We start from the raw sequence: 20,291 nt of genomic DNA, 5'->3' as shown, positions 1-20,291 counted from the left end.
ATGTATTTAGCAGCGAACATCAACCGCTTAGTGTTTGTCGAAATGCTTTTTTATTCTGCGTACTTTCCTGACGACGCCATTCGGTTCACCAGCGATGCCATTTGTCAATCATCCCATAACATTATCGACATATTCTACGTGAACACAACAACGACGACCGATCGATTTTTGAAATTGTTGTACAGCAAATGTCCAGTACCGGTACTACTAAATCAGCTCGGCAAATATATCGAAAATCCGGAGAAAGATACAAGGCCATCGACCAAAGTGTTGCTGATAAATACCATGGAGCAAGTGGATACATTCATGGACTTCATCTATGAATTTCGGATCGGAAAGGACAAACGAAAGTATTTTGTGATTATTGAACGTCACATGGAGCCGAATCCGGATCAGTGGCTGTACTATTTGTTTGCGAAATTTTGGCGAAAACAAATTCTGAATGTCGTTGTCGTCTTCTACAAGGAATCCGTTCAGATTTTTACATATCAATTGTTTGAAGATTGTGGAAATTCAGATGGCAGTAATATATCACCGACCACGACATCACCTAATTCTGAGCAAGCATATCATGAACAGGAATTTTATTTGAATGTCTTGAACATAACCAGTTATCCCACGTCGAAATGGTTCTTCAACAAACTGACTAATTTACAGAGAAGGAAGCTGGTCGTTACAATGATTTCGGTCCCGAACCGTGCATATCTTAGAGAGGATAAAACGTTCTACGCCGGGATTGATGGTAACGTTGCTGAATTGATACGGTCACGGTAAGTGGTTTTATTGAAGTTCGTCGACTTGGTCAATTTGTATCACCTTTCCCTTCTTAGTATGAACGCAACTTTTACTTACATATCTCCGAAGTTCTCTTTTAATGGTTCAAATAACACGGGTCCCTTTGGCGATATCGTCCAGAAAAGAGCCCATTTCTCTTTTAATATTCATGCATACGCACCATACAACTTCAACAATACTGTGGAGCAAACTAACGCTTTCGACCACGTAAAATTCTGCGTCATTGTACCGAGAAATGGCATGAGCCCCGTTGCCTTCAATATTTTCCACAGCATGACACCAGCAATATGGGTATTGGTCATTGTGGCGATCGTCATTGTAACTATAGCTTTAGCATCAGTTCAGTACGCTCACAAGAATATTCGTAAGCGGATAAATCATTTGACGGAACAGCACAAGAGTTATACCATCGTTGAATTAGCTTCCATCGTTCTTCAATCGTTTTTTGGTGATGCAATCGAACAGATTGCCTTCTATCATCATTCGTTAAGATTTATTTTGCTCGGTTGGTTGATCTACAGCTTTTTGATAACGAGCGCCTTCACGGCCACAATTATTAGCTCATTGATAAAGCCTAACCATCGCGAAAACATCAATACTATAGCCGAGCTGGCCGCATCTAAACTCACCATCTTATATCCCAAACCCATTGCAAAGAATATTGAGAACGGATTTGACTATCACACATTCCAATTGCTCGAAGACAATTTCAAAGAAATTAACTCGTGGGAGGAGCATCTGACGATTTTGAATCAAAATAAAACCCAATACGCGTATGTCCTAGCCGATTACTATTGCTCGCATGCGGTGAGAAGTAACATCGATAAAGAAACCGGTGAGTCGATTTTTCACATGGTACCCGAATGTCTATCTTCTCATCCGAAAGTATATTTTGCGCAGCGCGGTTCGATGTATTTGGGCTACGTTAATGAACTGTTGGGCAGATTCCACGAATATGGTATGTTTCGAAGGTGGATTGCTGAATCAAAATTTTTCAGTGTAATGAAAGGACTTCGGATGGGATATCAAGCTGCGGACAAGGAAGTCGACTATGCTTCTGTTAAAGTGGCTATGAACATGGAATATCTACAGACACCATTTTATATGCTGGTAATGGGCCTACTCTTGTCGACAATCATATTTTGTGTGGAAAAGCGTTGGTATAAAATGGTTAAACAAAAGCAGCATGACGAAGGCGGAGGTTTTGAAGTAGACATTGAATTTGAATTGGAGTAAGGAAGTTTGATGTCTTACAGGAGAAAATGATGTCGTGTTTAAGACTCCGATCTCATTCAGGTCGACCTGAACCTGATCCCAACCTGAATCTGACCTGATTTCATTCATGTTTTCTCATTTCAGGTTCAGGTCCGTTCAGGTTCAGGTCCACATGTAAATTTGACTTGAAATAAAATTTTCTGCTTCAGGTTCAACGTGAATCTGTCCTGGTCAGGTTTTCTAATATATCAGGTTTGACCTGACCTCTTACGAGCGTTAGATTCGGTTTTTTAAGGCAGACCATATTCGTATTTGTTTCATACTTTCGTTTGAAAAACATTAGTTGAATAGGCAGTTATAATCAAGCCGAATATGAATCTATTGATGGTGGGCTTTCCAGAAATGTTCAACACACACATTAAGCCATTTCCTAGATTTTATCAAAAAAAAAACGTACAGAGAGTTCGTCAGCTGTTTATTATATAACATCAGAAACGAATTATTTCATTAAGCAGTAGCCGTGAAAATGTACATGGAGTCTGAGTAATTCATTTTCATTATAGTTTCGTGTTAGACCTCGCGCAACTACTTAAAGACGAAAAATGTTTATTTTGGTTGTCTTTGTGTAGTGCCCTAAAGAGGGTATGCTTGGTGTGTAGTAAACATGTTACGAATTTTTATCGATTCGGTTAGGGTAAATGATTGGGCCACAGTTCATGAAGTTTTAGTGAATAGCTTTGTTATCGGAAATCCGTCTTACTTCCTTTTCCAGTTCTCACGGTCGGTTATATCTACCTTTTGATGTAACCAACAAGAAAGGAAATTTACTGACACGACACCAATCAAAATAAAGTTGTACAACGCATTAACAAGTGTCTTTATTATGGTTTTTAATGCACGATGTGTCTACATTTTCACATTTTTTTATTGTAAAATTCACAGAAAAGCCTCTTTTGAAATAAGATCAATGTTATTTAAATAGACAGACTTTCGGTCTATATATCAAAAGTCATTATATCGCAGTTTGTTTGAGATTCGTCTATGTGCATTTAGCTAGTCTTTCGATTTCTTTGTTCTCCCTTATACGGCGAAGTTTTCTTTTCAGCGTCATCATACCTGTGAAGTAAAGAGCAAAATTATTGAATCTGAAAAAAACAGACCACCATGATAAGACCACACACATTTGATGGTTTGAAAAGCTGTTGCCGACGAATTCTCAGTATTTCGACCACCAAAATCATTTCGTCTGCAAATTAGATCTAGTCAGTTTGATCTGTAGTAAAATTTCAATTAATTGAAAAATCTTACTCATTCGCTGCTCTAACATCTCGAACAGCTCGCTGTAAAATGCGTTGATGCCTAATCTCCGGCGAATCTTTCAATAAAATACACCGCGAAATCGAACTGTTGCCAATGCAGTCGTTCGAATTGAAATGGTAAATTTGATGGTTCAGATACCGTAGAATCGGCTGGAAAAAACTGAAAATTAATCAATCGAACGGAAACTGAAGAAGAAGAAAATATTCACCGAATTCCATATTGAAAATCCGTACCAGCACCAAAGGAATATGTTAAGCCAAAGTTTGAATTTCTTTGCATAGAGCGTTGGTATTAAGTACTTGAAAGGCAGGACATTGAGGAACAGATATGACCTAAATTAGAGACATACAGGTTAATATGTCGGTAGCTTGGTGCTATAGTTGCCAGAACCAGAAGTTCAATATTTATATTGATTCTACATTCCTTTTGCACAGTCAAAAATTTGTCAAAGTACTACTAAGTGCCTAATTTCGTGAATCTTTTCAAAATTAAATTATTAAGCAACTTTCATCCTGACCAAGTTAACATTTTCTGTGTTGCATTTCGATCAAAATTGGCGGAGATATTTTTTCCTTGAATTCAAGAATACTTTGGGAAACTCCAGCAAAATTTGACCAGATTATCAGAAATGAAAACGACAACCAAAAACGATCTTCACAGTAACAACAGATGCCCTAAAACCACAATAGTTCTGCTCACCTCGAGTGGTACAAATAAAAGTCCTCTGCAATAATTATGAAATCGAACTTAAGTCATGTCATAACTTGCTCGCAAAAAATGCCAAGGTACGAATCATGGCTCATTTGTTGTCAGACACAAAATTGAATTGAGTCAACTTAAGTTCGAATTGTTAGAACTAATTCTCCTCGTAGGTACACAAATCGAATAGCTCAACTGCCATTAGAAGGGACATGGGATAAATCTAGACGAAAGTTCTCCGCAGCTTAATGTAAAATGTTCTGATCGTCGTTGTTCGTTTAAGTCGAACGTCAGCTCGTCGAATTTCAAATGCAAAATTTAAATCAACTCACCAAGTAATCAAACGAAAAAATAGGAACAACCGATAAAATGCTTTGTTCTGCTCCTTTGTGTATAGAGATGCTGTTGTAAGGCAGTCAGCAAACATGTTAAACAATCCAAAGAGCGTGTTCAGGATAATCGAAAAATTCTCGTATCTAACAAACGAAAACGAAAATATTATGTCGATGCACTCAACCGATCGGTATCTTGGAAAGTACCCATAGTGGTCCAAACTCATGATAACGCACGCAAACAGGCATTTAGAGGCTGCTTCCGTGAAATCTCTTTCTCTTACATCGAATAAGGCGGCCGTAATGTAAAATGTGGCTAAAATAATGGATATCGAATTGAAGACGGTACAGTGATCGGTCGGCAGAAACAATGCGTTCCGGTACTTTGGGAAAAAGCTATTCGTTTCTTTAAGAATGCGCGGCGCTATGAAATATTTGTGATAGAAGTGCAGGAACGTCGTACATGTAATGTAGAAGCCACCGTTCCAAATGAATCGAATCGTCGGCGTACATTTGTACACAGACACTTTTTGCGATCGCAGGAATCTCTGTTTCAGGTGAACGAACAATTCATTATACAGTAGTTGAAGTGAATGTAGTCAGACAAACTGTTTTACCTCAAGAAATTTTGAGAAAAAGTAAAATATGACGAATGTAACCGAGGAGCACCAAAACAACGTATTTATCAGACCGTTGAAACCATTCCTGTCATACGACCATAATTGGTTGTTGTGGTGCGGTATCAGATCCAGAATATTTAGATACATCCACCACATTGTTTAGCAGGTAATTTACTAAAATATTCTTAAATTAGTCATCGCAAAAGTGTTTTGATGCAGAATTGTGTTGTTGTCTATGTTCGAATCAATCGACTGTCAAACCGGGACTGTCACACATTTTTTGCTGGTGGATGTCATAAGTTTTACCAGAGAAATGGCGACCCCAAAGCATCATTTCTCTGCAATCTTATTTTTTAAATCTTCTATGTCCTTGTTTAGATCAAGGACACTTACGAAGGCGGGTGAAACACAAATCCTGACAATTAAGACATGCATATTGTTTGAAAAGTGAACTTGAAAACAATTTTTTTTTTGTTAGGTTTAAATCATCATATAAAATTTCCTAAACCTAGTTGGTTCTACAGGTAAATTTTGATTTTTTTTTGATAGAGGTGGAAATATCTAAGCTCACCAAGACTCGAAAAGTTTACTTCATTGATCTTGAGCCAGTTATGGTAAATTTTTAAATTATTAAAATCAATTTCGGACTTCTAGTTAATAGACAAGACCTTTTTATGGACCCCTTTTCAACGCACAGTGCTATGACCCCTTCCGTTCCGATGGCACACTAAATTTCCAATGCACTTCCAAACAGCCCACTCTAAGGGAATATTTATTAATACTTTCTCGAGTTGATTGTGAGATTGGGTCGGCTAGGATCAGCATTGATCATGAATGAAAGAAGCAAAATGTCTTGTTCCTTTTCAGTATATTTCGGAATTGTTATTGTGGATTGCTAATCCACAATAACAGGAATATATATTTTAGTTTCCTTTATTACTATATCAGTTTCCAAAGCAGCTCTCTAGCTACAGAGCTGTTTTGTAGTTTCACAATAAAAATCATTTTACAGGCGTGGCAGTTCTCAAAGCAGAGTTTACATATTCAATGCCACAAGTCTTAGCAACTGAAATCATCGTTTCCCATGTCAATGGATCATCTAAGCTTTCGCTGATCGTGTCCAAAATGATCACCCAGTCAGTGACAGGAATATTACAGATGGACGGCTTAAACTTTGCATAGCAGTCGGAATGCGTAGCAAATGCCAAATTTTTTATTTCAGCGCACGTCGTCGTTGAATTCAATTCGCCATTAGCAACTAGCAGAACATTACGTAAACGTGCTTGCAAACAATATGCTGTGGCTGAGACCCACCGTTTGCCTAGTGGAGAAAACAGGGCAAAGTTTATGTGAAACTTATTACAGTAGTAAAATCCAAAACCAAGAGCATAACCGTCGGATCCGCAGGGAAATTTAGCTTCCAAGCATTCCGTATAGAATGTACATTGATTGAAAGCTGGGAGGCATGTGTCCTGCGATTGATTTGGAATGACAACTGCAGTGAGAGCTGCACAGAAGAAGCTCCAACGACGAAACATTAGTGTATGTAGTCAATCTGGTTGCAAAAAGCTTTAAAAAATTCGTTTTTTCCGACGGATTGTAAATAAGTTTACTTACTTATTTAAAAACAAAAATAAAAAAAGACACCTTTTAATCGATCTGATCTCTTGATGAAAAGATCGCAAACTGATGTCCTTGTAATTGATAACAGATGTTAAGAGAACGTTCATCAAGTACATATGTCAAGCTGAATGGAGGCTGTACCAGAAAGAATTATTCCTATACCCATTACGTCAGCAGTTATGTATTTTTTCATGTGTCGAGGCCGAAAATGAGGGAGTTTTGAGATTTTTCTCTGGTTTTCGACGCCTTACATGATTTTTTTTAATACCTGTGTTTGACGATTGGTTTTAGGCACTCGCGAAATTGGCTAAAAACAATCGTCCAAAACAGAGACACAAATAACTATTATATGCTGCCTACTGCGGGACGAAAGAAAAAAATGTAATCCCACGGGCCGAAAGTGACAGATATGTAAGCCCACGCGGCGAAAGCTTCGCTTTCGCCCTTTCGGCTTACAATTTTCTGTCACTTTCGGCCCTTGGGCTTACATTTTTCAACTTTCGTCCCCAGTAGGCAGCATATAAAACTTAATACGTAACTCTTTCGGCCTCCTCAATCAATACGTAAATAACTATTGTAGGCCTGGCGTTGTGAAAATGGCGTTTTGTTGTTATTCTGAAAGGAGCCATTTTCGGTGAGAAAATAATAATTTTCTTCCATAAAATGTTGGGCTCAGCCATATGATTCTAGGAAGAAATACGAAATTTCACCTAAAGCGAAAGTTTGCGACCGGAGCGAAGCGAGAGAAAACAAATGACTATAGCGCTTCGGTATGGAGGACTATTCGAAGAATGAATGTGAACGAAACCTATAGGTAAATATTATTGCCATTTTACTTTAATTTGTGAAACCGGTCTCATTTAAATTTTATTGATTTTTGTATATTTGCGTTACCAATCAGTACACTACCATGCTCCGTATACGAGACATTGTACGTATACTCGCGGTATTTTAATGTATTTTATCGTGGCAGGCAAAATGTCGACAATAATATTTCCTTGAATATTTCTTGCAAATTTATTTTTTTGCTAGGACATTTTTTTAAACTCTGGAATACAACGGTGAATACAACACACATTAAGAAAACCATAAGCGACAGATGACAATCTTGATTTTTTTTATAATCATAAAACAATTTGGTAATACTCTGTCAATCAAAACTTTAATTGCAGAGATGTTTTTTGCTTAGTTCAACGCACTTCAAGCAAAAGTGATCATAGAATACCATTATAAAATGGTTTTTTTACAGTGTTTTGCAATTGCTTGACACTGTCAAGTTTCAGTACTCTATTTAGAGTACCACTCATGTTTCGCAGTGCGTTGCTTAGAGGTATTATATGCCTGCCATATACACTGATTGAAATATAGGAATATATTCATCAATTGAATTCGTGTAACTTAGACACCACAACCGAATTTTGTCGAGCTTCTTTATAATAAAATAGCTATGTACCAATGGAAAACCAAGAAACATTAACCTTTATATCGTAGATGTAATAGGTGTGGATCGACGATGACAAAAGGGCTTACAGTGTTTGTTGTTCCGATTTATTGAACAAGGTCTTTAATTCCCAAATCATTTAAAAAAGATTCATATGATTAATACATTCAGAATCTTCACAACTTTTTCATAGTACTCTGTGCCACAAATATGTCCAACCTGCGCCACAAGTTCGTACGACATCAAATCATTGAAGCTTTCCTTCACTGTGTTCAAGATGATAATCCAATCAATGATCGGAATATTGCAAACGGATGGATTGGTATCAGTGTAACAACCTAGATGCGTTGTCCAAGCAAAATTGTTGATGTCTGTACACGTTGTCGTTGCATTGAATGTTCCATTTGTAGTGGGGCCCACCAGATTGTTTTGTAGACAGAAGCACGTAGCTGAAACCCACATTTTACCAAGTGGAGAAAACAAGACTCGATTTTCTTGAAACTTATTACAGAATCGAAACCCGTAATCCATTGCATAGCCGCTGGGACCACATGTAAATTTCGCTTCTAAACAATCCTTGTAGAAGTAGCATTTAGTGCCAGATGGAGTGCATGCGTCTTGCACTTGTCCCACTACAACCGCAACGAGAACTGTGCCAAGGAAGCACCAGTAACGATACATTTTTACTGGTTACAAGTATGAACAAAAATTTTTATAACGAGAATGTTAGCCGACTTACCTATTTGCAAGTGAAAAATAGATTGAGTCACCTTTGCAAGAATAGGTTTATGCAGTATGTGACGTTCTAATTATTTGTTTCTTCTATTTGACAACAGATGTTAAAAGACGAAAATAAATAATAATTTTTTAATATTTAATTTAGAGAAAAAATACCGACACAGTGCGTTCTCCCTACAACATACTGAACATACGAAAAATATCAGGGTCATAACCTGTAGAATTTAAAAAAAAATCAAGAGTTTTGAAGGAGTGATTCGTTCAAGGTCTTTCACATAAGTCAAATGACATAGTTTGATTGATTTCTTTTATCATGCCCGCACGTTAGTTAGCGGGCGTGGCGCAAGTCCACTACCAATAGTACATTACTATGCAAGGGAAGTAAAGTGATATCTCGTATCCAGATGAGAAAAAGTATCCGAGGGCGGGGTACTTTTACTCATCGTGATACGAGATATCACTTTATTTTCCGTGTGTAGTACGACGTTTTACTATGCGAGTGATGTAAAGGTTATTGCCTATACATGTAATAGCCTTATTACATGCACCAGCATAGTAAAAATGTTTTAACAAAATTTTTTTGAGGACAGCGGAGCATATTTACAGCAACTTTTTGACTTCTCTCCCTTAACTCCAACGACCCCCAAACTAGGATATCTGGAATCTTGGAATCCATACGAGTTCAACGAGCTATCACACGTTACTGCAGCTTCAAAATTGGCCGAGATATTGAACTTCGAAATATTGATGTTTGTTTGAAAATAAGCAAAATTTCGTAATTTCAGATAACTCAAATTGCCTACGTTAGTTAGTTAGTTCCTATGAAAAAGGACGATTTCGTAACTCCTAAACGTTTCTTACGATTTTCCTGAAATTTTGGTTATAGGTCAATCTCGGGCCCTAGATCAAAATAAGATTTTAAAAAATGGGGGTATGCAAGCGTTTTTGGGAGCTAGGACTCCCAGAAGTTTCCATACAATGCCATATAACAGCGTGTGTTGTGTGTGTGTGTGTGTGTGTGAAAAGAATTTTTTTTCAGCTAGTAATTATGAATTATGATTGGAAAAAGTGTTTTGATGGATTTGGGCTATTTTCGTCATGAGTGATGTGTTCCCAGGTCGGTTCCTAAATTTTGGGATGACAGATGATTCCTCTGGCACTTCCTAACTTCCATCGGATTTTTCGATGGATTTGGGTTTTTTTTTCGATATAAGTGAGGTGTTCTGAGGTTGGTTCCTAAATTTTAGGATGACAGATGATTCCTCTGGCACTTCTTAAGTTCCATCGGATTTTTCGATGGATTTGGGTTATTTTCGATATAAGTGAGGTGTTCCAAGGTTGGTTCCTAAATTGTGGGATGACAGATGATTCCTCTGGCACTTCCTAACTTCCATCGGGTTTTTCGATGTATTTGGGTTTTTTTCGATATAAGTGAGGTGTTCCAAGGTTGGTTCCTAAATTTTAGGATGACAGATGATTCCTCTGGCATTTCTTAACTTCCATCGGATTTTTCGATGGATTTGGGTTATATTCGATATAAGTAAGGTGTTCCGAGGTTGGTTCCTAAATTTTAGGATGACAGATGATTCCTCTGGCACTTCTTAACTTCCATCGGATTTTTCGATGGGTTTGGGTTATTTTCGATATAAGTGAGGTGTTCCGAGGTTGGTTCCTAAATTTTAGGATGCCAGATGATTCCTCTGGCACTTCTTAACTTCCATCGGATTTTTCGATGGATTTGGGTTATTTTCGATATAAGTGAGGTGTTCCGAGGTTGGTTCCTAAATTTTGGGATGACAGATGATTCCTCTGGCACTTCCTAACTTCCATCGGATTTTTCGATGGATTTGGGTTATTTTCGATATAAGTGAAATGTTCCAAGGTTGGTTCCTAAAATTTGGGATGTCAGATGATTCCTCTGGCACTTCCTAACTTCCAACGGATTTTTCGATGGATTTGAGTTATTTTCGATATAAGTGAGGTGTTACAAGTTTGGTTCCTAAATTTTGGGATGACAGACGATTCCTCTGGCACTACCTAACTTCCATCCGTTTTTTTGATGGATTTGGGTTATTTTCGATATGGGTTAGGCGTTCCGAGGTTGGTTCCTAAATTTTGGGATGACAGATGATTCCTCTGGCACTTCCTAACTTCCATCGGATTTTTCGATGGATTTGAGTTATTTTCGATATAAGTGAGGTGTTTCAAGATTGGTTTCTAGATTTTGGGATTCAGATTGATTTCTCTAAAAAAAATTAATTTCCATAAGGTTTTTTGATGTTGTCGAAATGACATACTTACAAAAGTGGTGATATCAGCCAAAAAACCCTTAAAGGGTAAATGTGACGCAAGTCCTTTATCTTACTTACAAAATAACTGGTATCGCTGAGGGTGATGCATTGTGCGCAGTACGCAAAGGTTTCATCAACAAAAAATTGACCCAAAAAATTTGTGAAAGAAAATTTTACAAAAATAAATTTGCGTCACAAGTGGCAGATGTTGAGGAAAATGGTTAAAAAATGTACTGAAAGAATTTAAACGGAAAAACCGACTAATCTGCCACTTGTGACGCAAATTTATTTTTTGTAAAATTTTCTTGTGGGTGCCCACATTCCTGAGATTTTTTATACTGGTTGTCTCTGGTCTACCGAACAATTATATGCACTAAAAAGAAATTTAACATTTTTACTTTGTGAATGCGGACAACTTTCACTGGTTTTTTCATCGTCGGGAAGCTTTCTGGTCATATCTAGCTCATCCACTGCTGGGTATAGCTTCAGTTGCTGCCATATACCATAGCCTGAGACCGCACCTTTCCAAAAATACCAAACTTGCCCTATTCGCTATCTGGCTTGTATTCTTCACGGTGTCAAGATTTTTGAGACAGTTTCTTATTTCCAATTTTAACCGAAATAAAGTTACAAATTATATCAAATAAGGTCTTGGATTTAATGAAGTTCACATGCAAAGTGATACATTCTTACCCACATACGACTTACCCACATTATGATCTCGCGTTGGACAAATTATTTGATAAGATGAGCCCATATCTGACTTATGGTGGCTTGTTGTCTGCAAAATGGTTTTTGATAAGGCAAACACTGTTCACACAATAATTTAAATATGAAATAATTTATTTTGTATATTTTTATAATAATAATAATAATATTTATAATTATCACTTATTTTATTACAAGGTTTTTCTTTTATTTTCTTTTTAATGTATTGAACAAACAAACTGTAAAAAAATACAAAAAAAAACAAAATTTATTCTTTGAATCTTTTCTTAAATTTATATTGAATTGAGTCTTTCAAAAAAAAAAGTTTTTTTTTTCATAATAACTTCATTTATCTGCTTCCTTTATGCATCAGCATTCAGCAACAAGATGCATCGAGTCTTTGAGTTAAATAATGTCTTCTTCTCCTTTGAAAACATACTTGCAATTTGATTCGGTTGAAAAGTTTACAAAAAATTATGAGAAAATTCGGTTTTTTTAAGATCTTTTGCATAAATAAATGCTTCTAAGACTTTTTCTTAATCTCCGTGAAACTTTTTTTGTACAGGAAAAATATAACAGAATCTGAAAATTACTTATTCTTATCATCTGGAATTGAACTTAAATCTTTAACCGAAGATTGGTGGGAATAAGTTCTAGAATAGACATAAACAATCTGCAGTAGTTGAAAACCGCTTTTTTATCAATAATAAACAATTATGCAGGCCGTATTTTGAGTGCTTTATTTTGTTTTTAAGTTTTATAAGGACAACGATATTTCAATTCTGATATAAAAGATCACCCCTGACCCCCCGTCCAAGAATTGTTTACCGATTATGTTTTGTAAATTTGTTTCATTTTGTTATTCGTCATTTAAAATCATTTTTAAGATCGCAGACGCCACTTAGATAGCGTTTGTTATGAAATACGTAGTTTTTCCCCTGGGAAAATGTTTTAAATTGTAATTTAAAACGTTTTTTTACCTTTGGTGAACAGATAACTATTTCTCAGGGGAAAAACCCTTTCCGCTGTATAATTAAAAGCGTAACTCCTAGCGTTCTTGAACTAACCTCGATGGAAGTACATCGTTTTCCAAAGCCTGTTAGCAAAATTCTTCAATTGGAAAAATCATTTTTCAGTTTATGGCACGGCTATAAGGTTTCGTAGAAATGCATCGGCTATACATAATATTGTTGTCTAATTCAATAATCATTTCAGTTAGTTTCGCAAACGATTTGAGTTTCCTTTTACTTTGTATTCCAAGTATTACAAAACGTTATAAAACATGAATAATAACTTACTAACGTACACTGGTCAATGAAATGCAACGACTGCATCCGTTTAGTCTGAAATTTTTATTGTTGCCGTTCAATGGCCGAACCTCTAGGGTAGTTTGACGAAACTATTTTCTTGGTTTTCTACTAAGTTTCTTGAACATCTCTGATTTTTTCCTTTGTTTACGAAACGAGAGGAAAATAAAAAAAATTGCGACAGTCAACAGAATAAATTCATTTAACAGACTCATAAATTCGGTATAAAAGTCAACATTTTTGCTAAACTTTTTCAAAGCACAAATGCCTCGCCCCATGCATTTGAAGGCATTAACTTCTTCTTTTTTTTAAATCGGATAATTTTATTTTCGTTTTATTTCTTTCATTCATGTTTTACTTATTGATATTACACATCAGATCATCAATACACATCTGAAAGATTGCCTTAAATAATTTAAATAAAAAAATTCTTTGTATAAATTTGAAGAATATTTTGTTCAGTTATTGTAATTGTAATAAAGTCAATTAATATCATCCATCACTTATTATGCCTTATACCCTTAAATTATGTACAAGTTAAGTTTACAACTTAATTTATTTTCACTTTTCTCTACACTACACATTCATCATTTTCTTGGCCATACGTTCCAGGAATCGTTATCGAAATAATTCTTTTAACAAAATAGATTTTTTTCATGGAATTGTTTCGATATTCTTCTGTTTTTAGCAGATAGTCTACTAAAAAAATAGTTTTTGATGCCACCGAGTATGACTTTTTAGTATACAACGATTTTCTCAATAAAGGCAACGAAAGTTTTACCTTTCGTCACTGAGTTGAGAAAAAGGTTTATTAAATGAACGCTAATTTAACATACCTCATGAATACAATATACAAACGAATACACACCGCGCGAAATGACTGATTTCGATACATTTGCTGGTTGCATGTATTTTTGTATTCAGCGTCCTGAGTAAGATCTATTGCGTGCTGTTTCATATGTGTGAGATATTATGTTGGAATCACACACAACAAAGATTTATTTTCTGATTTCGCCACGGTACAAGTAATGGCAATGTCAAGTCTCATGAAAAAAGGATGAACAATTGAACGTGTCTCTTGTCTCATATGGACTCACGTGAAGCACGTCACAAACGTTTCTGATGACCAACACCACAGAAAATCATACTAATCCTCCAATTAAACGGTAATGTGGAAACATAGTCTCGTGATTATTGTTATCGTTTCGATTATTTCATATTTTGTAGAACGTTCGTTGTCACAGCAACCTCGGAACTAATTATAGTTTTTTAAGGGATTTCAAGTGCCTCAAACTGAATCTGTTCCTTCATTTAGTAATGACTGGATAAAGGATAATTGGTTATGTTATGCAAACATTATAATAACTTTTAGCCACACACATAGAAGAAAAGATAACGCAATCTGTTTTCAAAATGTTTGTTTTTGTTGCATGTTTTCAAATGACTTCACTTTTGATTAAGTATTTTTGACTTTGATGAAACTACAATTATTCGCCGTCATCTTTAGCACAGTACGGTTCGGTTGTGTAGTAAACTTAAGAGCACAGTCCTGATATTTAATATCTTCATTTTGCTTTTTAGTTTTATTTATACTTTTGGCCGATAGAAAATGAAAAGCTAATGCGCTCAAATGAATTAAGGGAAATAAATATTTTCTGTAAATGAATAGCTAAGAGTACACTCATTACTCGTGCATTCACATTTAGAAATAAATAAATCCGTGAGAGTCTCCAACTTTTAGATGGCCGTTGTGGTTTCGTTTTACTATTCGTTGCTATTCATTGCTATCAAACTGAATTTACGTTCCGATTAATTTGGCAGTGCGAATGGTTAGCAAATTGCTTGGGTTTAATTTGGGATGAGTTACATTAACATAAATTATTAAACATCAACGATACACTTCGCAGGATATATGACGTAGAACAATTTCCTATGGAAAAATCTAAATAACTTTCAGAGTGGAGTGTCACCCTAATCAATGGACGCCGAACCGAATCCTACGATGAACGAAATGTCGAAAAAAATGAGCTGCGTATTCTGCGAAGCAAATTGAAAAATTTACTATTTACGTTGCGCGTACACCAAGATTTTCCCAATTAAGCAATAAATTGTTGGACAAAAATCGCTTTCTAGATTTCTAGAGTTCATCCATACGAGAAAAATATTCTAATGCAGTTCTGCGGATGGAACACATAAAAACAGTGTCGCCGTAAGAATATTTACATTGAATATCATCAGCTAGAACAGTTGACACGCGCGGTGGAATTTTATCTCTAAATTTGCTCTATTTCACATTCCGTTCATAAACTTAATCGATTTACCGCGACGAGTTGAATTCAGCACGTCGTTTCTAATACCACATCCGCATCAACAACAACCACATTACCACTGTTCCGAATTCCTTTGGTCAACGTTTTCTCTTTCTTGATTTGATTCAGATATGATGTGAAATCCGTTGATGGTGCCACACATCCCGACGATGCGGTCGAATATCCACCACTTTTGATCTGTTCGCTCAAACGACGAATATTCAGTTGCAGCTCATCTTCCTTTTGCGATGGCGATGAGAAACTGTGCCGCGGTTGTAACAAATTCGAATTGTTTACGCTGAGAAGTGAATTTTTCGCTCGCTTCGGGTTATCCAGCGGTGAGAGCGATGCGGTCGGTGAGGTGTGGGCTTTTTGCGGTGAAAGCATTAGATTCTCGGTTGATGAATCAATGAGCGAATTTTTCTGTTTCGGTTCTTTGGTCGACTCGTCGTTAATGGCTGGTGATTTGCTTCTCGGCTGCGCCGGACGACTGTTAGATCGATCGTCTGTTTTGGAAGATCCAGAGCGCGAAACTTTCGGTGATTTGGAATTTTGGTTTTCTGAATTGCGATGAATCCACGGATCGCTGTCGTTACCTGGTCTGCTTCTGGCTGTTGCCGGACGTTCCGACTTCAAATCATTGCTGTCCATTTTCATCCATGGATCAGATGGTACATATACTAAACATCCGGTGCTGCGATTATTAGCGTATCGTTCGTCTGGAAAGAATGTACCACAATCGGAGAGATTTGGTGAAGTTTGTTCGCTCTGCGATTTGGGTTTGGCTTTTCGTGGCTTTACACTTTGATCGTAACGAACATCTTCGCTCGGTGTCACTTTAAGCACGACATCATTTTCATCTGATATAATTATGGCTTGTTGGTGTCGTATAGGCGGCCGTGGTGACAGACTTCTTGTGGTTCTTAACTGCCTTTGTGGTCGCGATTCAGATAAAGACTTTGATTTTTCGAGAGACATTTTTGGAGCCGCCACAGCAGGTTCATTACTTTTTGAATCATTGTCTGCCGATGTGGTGGAACTGTGGTTCGTCGCTGTTGCATGTCTCCGGGAATCCACTTGAGGACTTGTGGCAGCATTTCTCGTCGGTATATCTCGACGGGGACTAAGACGAACGGTTCCGCTGCGAGCTGGGCTGTTGCAAATTTTCAAATTGACGTCCTTCGATTTACTGGCATCGATGGTTTCTTTGCATGGAAGTTGTGGACTTGTAGCTGCGTCTCGTTTCTCTTTTCGACTACGTACCACTTTACATTTTCTATCGTCAATCAGAGTTTGCTGTTTGCGTTCCAATGTGGTGAGACACTTTTCCAGTTCAGTGGCTGCCATTTTCGAGCAACTACATTTTGCATTCATTTCGTTAAGTTTGGTTTGAAGTGGTTGGGCGTGACGTTGAGCTGAAAACAGAATTAGCAAGGATTGATCATCGTCGTCGTCATTTGGATTATTATTTGATAGTCTCTGGCCCTGAGCTTCGAGATTGGTATGGGATTGTATGTATCGACGATGACGCGTAAAATTGGCCCTACGGCCAGAACCCATATGCTAGGACAAATCAACAGCAACGGCATTTGTCGATACTGAACTGGCTGAAGATAAATCTGTTGGGATAGGAAAATTTTTGTCGGTGAGTTAATATAAGCGAGAAGAGAATGTTATGTCAGTGAGTCGTTAGACCGATACTGTGAGCGGGACTGTGGGCAATTGATGAAACATATTTACACGATTAGAAAAATTACAAAGAAAGAGCGATGTCAGCGACCAGACACTCCATTAAGTTAGTGGAAGAAAAACCAACACTCACCTCCAACATCTGCGTCTGTGGCGTGTTTTGGACTTTTGGTTTGTCCTTGAGTATTCTTTGATTGTCAGTTAACCAGCTCCACCGAGAGAAATTTCTTAAGCCGATCCAAATATTGATTATACAACTCGACGTCATTATGACCAGCTCCCTATACGAAAAAAAAAGAAGAAGAAGATTTGAAGTCGGAGCAACAAAATGGTTTCTTTTCGTTGATTTATACCTCAACCCACAACGGTTCCACAGCCTTTGGGCACTTCTCATAGATACTAATTCCATGCGAAAAATCAATAACTTCGTCGTCAGTACCGTGTATAACCAGAACGGGTGACTGGACTTTTGAAACCTTGTCGATGCTAGGGAACACATCAAAAAACCAGGTGCGCTTCGTTTTAAACGCAACACGCATCCCCGACATTAGTGGCGAGTGCAGGATCACTGCACCGACTTCGTAACGTGTTGCTAGATCTACGGTTGGCACAGTTCCGATACTTTGTCCATAAAGTATTATATTCTCAGGTGTGATACCATATCTGGATGAGGAGAAAATTGCAATTAAATGACTAAATCGTAACGTATAGAGCTGTTTCACTGACATTCAAGTTAAACCAGCTTTTAAAAAAATGATTTGATTCAAGTCAGGTGCGGCTTTTTGAACAACACATTGAAATTAATTGCGGCTTACTATTAAAGTAAAGTCCAAGGTGCCGAAAGTTCAATGTGTTAAAAAGTCAGGCTTCATGTGAACTTGACTGATTTGACCGGAAGGAAACCTTAGCATTACAGAGTCAAAATCGGGTAATATTTGAATTAATAGCGAATTCAGGATCAAGGTAAAAAGTTTCGGTTTTCAAGTTCGAGTTCGGATTATCAGAATGTTAGCGACAATTTACTCACTTATTTCGTAAGGCATGCCAAGCAGCATCGATGTCTGCGTAAAGATTCTTTTCCGAAGGCTTACCACTGCTCATACCATATCCTGAGTAATCATAGCTGAAATTGTATCTCATTTAGCATCATCGTCATATCTCCCGAGAGCTTTATTCACTCACCTAAATATATTACAATTAATCCGAGCGCCTAGGCCCAAATAGAAACTGCTCATCTGTCCCAAATCAACGGCATTGCCATGTGAAAATAGTAGCGTGTATCGGGCATTCGAACAACATTTTACAAACATGCACGCCAACTGATTGCCTCGGGATGTGCGCGTAAAGAATCCCTCGACATTTTCCTTTTCCCTGTCCGAATATTGCCATTCAGCTCGTTCGGTCAGCGACACATTATATTTGGATTTGGTGTTATCTGTCGCTATGTATTTGTATGTGGGCTCTGGCGGCAAAAAAGCCAATTTGGCTGCAATTCGACCGGGGCATGGCGGGCAACAAAATAGGCAGCATAGTTCACTAAAACTGGTAAGTAAAGGTGAGGTTTTTGTTAATTTTGTCGATGAGTGTAAAACAGCAAAGTATTTCTATTGGTACTCAGACGCTTTTAAGGTTCAATGCTTACATATCGATTCCGGATTATTGGCCAATCAAACGTTATTAGGCCAGATTAAGAAGAAGAGAATTAGAAAGATTGAGAAGGACATACACCATATACTGATGAAAAGACATTAAGAGAATCTTGGTCAGGTTGCCTTGTTAACCACTGACAATTTAGTGGAATTGACAAGATTTTTGTGCACAAATTTGCGAACATTTATTTACCCCATCCAGTAGATCTGCAATGTCGTATTTAAAAAAAAACCAAAGCTGTTGCTCCAAATATGTTAGAACAGCGACTATTACCATTCCGGTTAAGGCTGTTTGAGTCGACAATTTGAACAATAACACAGTGTGATTATGTCAAACGATAGGCTCTTAATAATTCCCTCGGAAGGATTCTTATTTTATCGATGTTCAAACACATATATACACATGCCATGCCTGTAAGTCACATTCGTGACACATTCAATTCATTAACAATTACTCCAATTCTTGGCATTGAATATTTAATCAGTCCATCCAAAATTAATTGCGTTAGATAGAGAAGCTATTACAGGTAATGTAACTCATTGTTCCCCTATTTGAATCAACACAACCTATTTACAATCAAAAATTCAATTTTCATTTTATATCATAATGGAATTCGTTGGATAAATACGGACGTGAACAATGACGTTTTTTTTCTAGTTCAATAAACATATGGGTTCAATATACTGATGATGAAAAGAGGAGATGAACAAAAAAAAAATGCAGAAAAAAAGGAAAACTGACGAAAATAACCAACCAACACATTGATCTAATAAAAACAAAAAAAAATCAAAATAGTTATTTAAGAATGCAAACAATGTCTCAAAAATAAAATAAAAACGCAACATCGCTAGGTAGGTAGGTATACAAGTCTGTCAAAAAGAAAAATAAAATGAGTCAGACGAAGACGAAGTTTACAACAAAATAAAGAAAATCAACAAAAATGGAATGTGCACAATGAACACAAATTTTGCAAATTGATGATACGAAAATCCAATAAGGCATTTTCATTTCCTCATCCACTTTCCCCCTTTATTTAAAAAAGAAATTGAAACAATAAAACACAAAAAGAAAATTTGTAATTAAATTTCAATGCAATTTTTACCTCAATCCGTTCATTGTAACGATTTATGTTTGACCACAAATTGATTTAATTGTTGTACGGTGACTATCTATTAACCTACGATTACTAGTTTATACAAAAAAGGTTAAATTAGTAGAAGTAAAAGTTATTATTTTTGTCTAGAACGATTTCGACTTTTTTTAGGCAACCATTATGGAGATTTTGTGTTATTTTTTGAAATGTCAAAAATTATTTTTCCGCCTTTCATTTAACACAATTCAAGAGATGGCGTGGACATATCATGAGAATTATGTTCGAAAATTTGAATTTGAATAGTTTTTCATAACACAGGAAAATTTGTTCAGAGTGAAATGAACCACGCGTAAATCTTCGGTATCTTTGCCTCCAGCCGCCGTTATCCTGTAGGCGCATAACAATCTATCTGAAACTTTTGAAGCCTTGGAAGGACTTAGACAAGGCGATGGACTGGCAGG

At 36.8% G+C, this 20,291-nt stretch overlaps 3 protein-coding genes and 1 long non-coding RNA gene across 6 annotated transcripts; 1 reads left to right on the top strand and 3 right to left on the bottom strand.

The window, feature by feature from the left end:
- On the top strand, positions 1 to 2,031 carry LOC119070041. Its single transcript, XM_037174325.1, has 2 exons — positions 1 to 770; positions 831 to 2,031. Exons 1-2 carry the CDS (start codon positions 1 to 3, stop codon positions 2,029 to 2,031), a joined length of 1,971 nt encoding a protein of 656 aa, XP_037030220.1.
- An 827-nt stretch (positions 2,032 to 2,858) lies between these two features.
- Positions 2,859 to 5,258, bottom strand: LOC119070055. The gene is made up of 7 exons (XM_037174350.1): positions 4,979 to 5,258; positions 4,569 to 4,909; positions 4,362 to 4,505; positions 3,539 to 3,662; positions 3,319 to 3,479; positions 3,192 to 3,256; positions 2,859 to 3,126 (listed from the first exon to the last, which is right to left on the bottom strand). Exons 1-7 carry the CDS (start codon positions 5,135 to 5,137, stop codon positions 3,050 to 3,052), a joined length of 1,071 nt encoding a protein of 356 aa, XP_037030245.1. The 5' UTR covers positions 5,138 to 5,258; the 3' UTR covers positions 2,859 to 3,049.
- A 2,875-nt stretch (positions 5,259 to 8,133) lies between these two features.
- On the bottom strand, positions 8,134 to 8,860 carry LOC119070056. The gene is made up of 2 exons (XR_005086456.1): positions 8,785 to 8,860; positions 8,134 to 8,731 (listed from the first exon to the last, which is right to left on the bottom strand). It is a non-coding gene; the product is annotated as an uncharacterized LOC119070056 (long non-coding RNA).
- A 6,238-nt stretch (positions 8,861 to 15,098) lies between these two features.
- LOC119070054 (alpha/beta hydrolase domain-containing protein 17B-like) lies at positions 15,099 to 20,018 on the bottom strand. Of its 3 annotated transcripts, none has more exons than XM_037174349.1 (6): positions 19,840 to 20,018; positions 18,270 to 18,629; positions 18,115 to 18,210; positions 17,441 to 17,750; positions 17,221 to 17,368; positions 16,677 to 16,813 (listed from the first exon to the last, which is right to left on the bottom strand). In XM_037174349.1, the coding sequence occupies exons 1-5, from the start codon at positions 19,851 to 19,853 to the stop codon at positions 17,285 to 17,287; spliced, it is 864 nt and encodes a 287-aa protein (XP_037030244.1). In that variant the 5' UTR covers positions 19,854 to 20,018; the 3' UTR covers positions 16,677 to 16,813; positions 17,221 to 17,284. The 3 variants fall into 3 exon arrangements, with proteins under 3 accessions (XP_037030241.1, XP_037030244.1, XP_037030242.1); XM_037174347.1 differs by lacking the exon at positions 16,677 to 16,813 and adding an exon at positions 16,878 to 17,017; XM_037174346.1 differs by lacking the exons at positions 17,441 to 17,750; positions 18,115 to 18,210; positions 18,270 to 18,629; positions 19,840 to 20,018 and having other exon boundaries at positions 15,099 to 17,017; positions 17,221 to 17,357.
- Between the last annotated feature and the right edge of the window lie 273 nt (positions 20,019 to 20,291).

The sequence above is a fragment of the Bradysia coprophila genome (assembly GCF_014529535.1).
Source record: "Bradysia coprophila strain Holo2 chromosome X unlocalized genomic scaffold, BU_Bcop_v1 contig_45, whole genome shotgun sequence".
In the NCBI taxonomy this organism is placed as follows: domain Eukaryota; kingdom Metazoa; phylum Arthropoda; class Insecta; order Diptera; family Sciaridae; genus Bradysia; species Bradysia coprophila.
The sequence above is the reverse complement of the archived record's forward strand: the minus strand, read 5'-3'. Positions and strand labels throughout refer to the sequence as shown.

Bases quoted from the DNA above. Each gene is read 5' to 3' on its own strand.
- LOC119070041 (XM_037174325.1), top strand. From the start codon at position 1: ATGTATTTAGCAGCGAACATCAACCGCTTAGTGTTTGTCGAAATGCTT. The intron at 771-830 runs GTAAGTGGTTTT...TTCCCTTCTTAG, and splicing joins GCTGAATTGATACGGTCACG to TATGAACGCAACTTTTACTT.
- LOC119070055 (XM_037174350.1), bottom strand. From the start codon at position 5,137: ATGTGGTGGATGTATCTAAATATTCTGGATCTGATACCGCACCACAAC. The intron at 4,910-4,978 runs GTAAAACAGTTT...CACCTGAAACAG, and splicing joins TTTTCTCAAAATTTCTTGAG to AGATTCCTGCGATCGCAAAA. The intron at 3,257-3,318 runs GTAAGATTTTTC...TCTAATTTGCAG, and splicing joins GATGTTAGAGCAGCGAATGA to ACGAAATGATTTTGGTGGTC.
- LOC119070054 (XM_037174346.1), bottom strand. From the start codon at position 16,958: ATGGGTTCTGGCCGTAGGGCCAATTTTACGCGTCATCGTCGATACATA.